Source organism: Aureococcus anophagefferens, assembly GCF_000186865.1.
Source record: "Aureococcus anophagefferens unplaced genomic scaffold AURANscaffold_35, whole genome shotgun sequence".
NCBI lineage: Eukaryota > Pelagophyceae > Pelagomonadales > Pelagomonadaceae > Aureococcus > Aureococcus anophagefferens.
In genome coordinates this window covers 95453-96323 of record NW_008705593.1, presented here as the reverse complement: position 1 = coordinate 96323, position 871 = coordinate 95453, and the positions used below count along the sequence as shown (strand labels likewise).

Below are 871 nucleotides of genomic sequence, written 5' to 3'. Positions count from 1 at the left end.
TTACTTGAAGTCGATTTCAGTGCGCCACACCTCGCTGCCGCCTCCATCGGGCTGCCATCGTCGCGCTCTGCGCGCCTGCCGCGCTCGGACCTGCGAATCTCGTTCGCGTCGACGGGCCGCCGTGTGCACGGGTTGGCAATCGTTCGTCTCGCCAGGTTTAACTAGCGAGACCGAGTCGACCTTTTAGGTGCGACCTGAAAGTTGCGACCTTTTAGAACTAGGTCGGGTTCGACGACTTTCTGACGTCAGATCGCGACCTGAAAGGTGGGACCTTCTAGTTTTAGGCGTGCCGGGCCCTCGCTATCGAGTGGCTGCTGACGTCAGACGCGACCTGAAAGGTGCGACCTTTTAGAAGTAGGTGCGCCCGCCCGATCGGCCGGCCGACGCGGTTTCGCGATCTGACGTCACCTCGCGACCTGAAAGGTGCGACCTTTTAGAGTTGGGCGCCCTGGGACCTCGCCAGTCCTGTGCTGACGTCAGACGCGACCTGAAAGGTGCGACCTTTTAGAAATAGGCGCCCGGGGCCCGCGGCTCGGGCGTCCTTGCCGGCAACTTGGCTCCTCGCTGCCCTTGTCGGCATGCTGCAGTCGGCGTCGCGGCGACGCGTTTAACTAGCGAAACGAGCGTTTAACTAGCGAGACCCGTCGAGTCAGATTCCTAACTCTCGTCGCTCGCCAGCCGTCGGCCTTACTAAGCTAGGCTGCTACCGGCCCGGGACGCGCGTGAGCGCGGAGAACGGGATCATGGCGACCTCGCCCTCGACGGCGCCCGCGGGGATGCGGGCGCGGTACCAGACCCCACCGAGCTCGAACGCGATGACGACGCCCGGCTTCATGCCCGGGGGGATCGGCATGGGCACGCGGAACGCGCC

The 871-nt window shown here is 64.2% G+C and overlaps 1 protein-coding gene across 1 annotated transcript in view; it reads right to left on the bottom strand.

Annotated features, from left to right (window-relative positions):
* Positions 1-703: 703 nt before the first annotated feature.
* Positions 704-871, bottom strand: part of AURANDRAFT_67225 (hypothetical protein) — a gene marked incomplete at both ends in the record, with an annotated part of 11122 nt that continues 10954 nt past the window's right edge. Inside the window, one exon of the mRNA XM_009042645.1 lies at positions 704-829. Coding sequence (XP_009040893.1) covers positions 704-829 — 126 coding nt within the window. The remainder of the gene's footprint in view (positions 830-871) is intronic.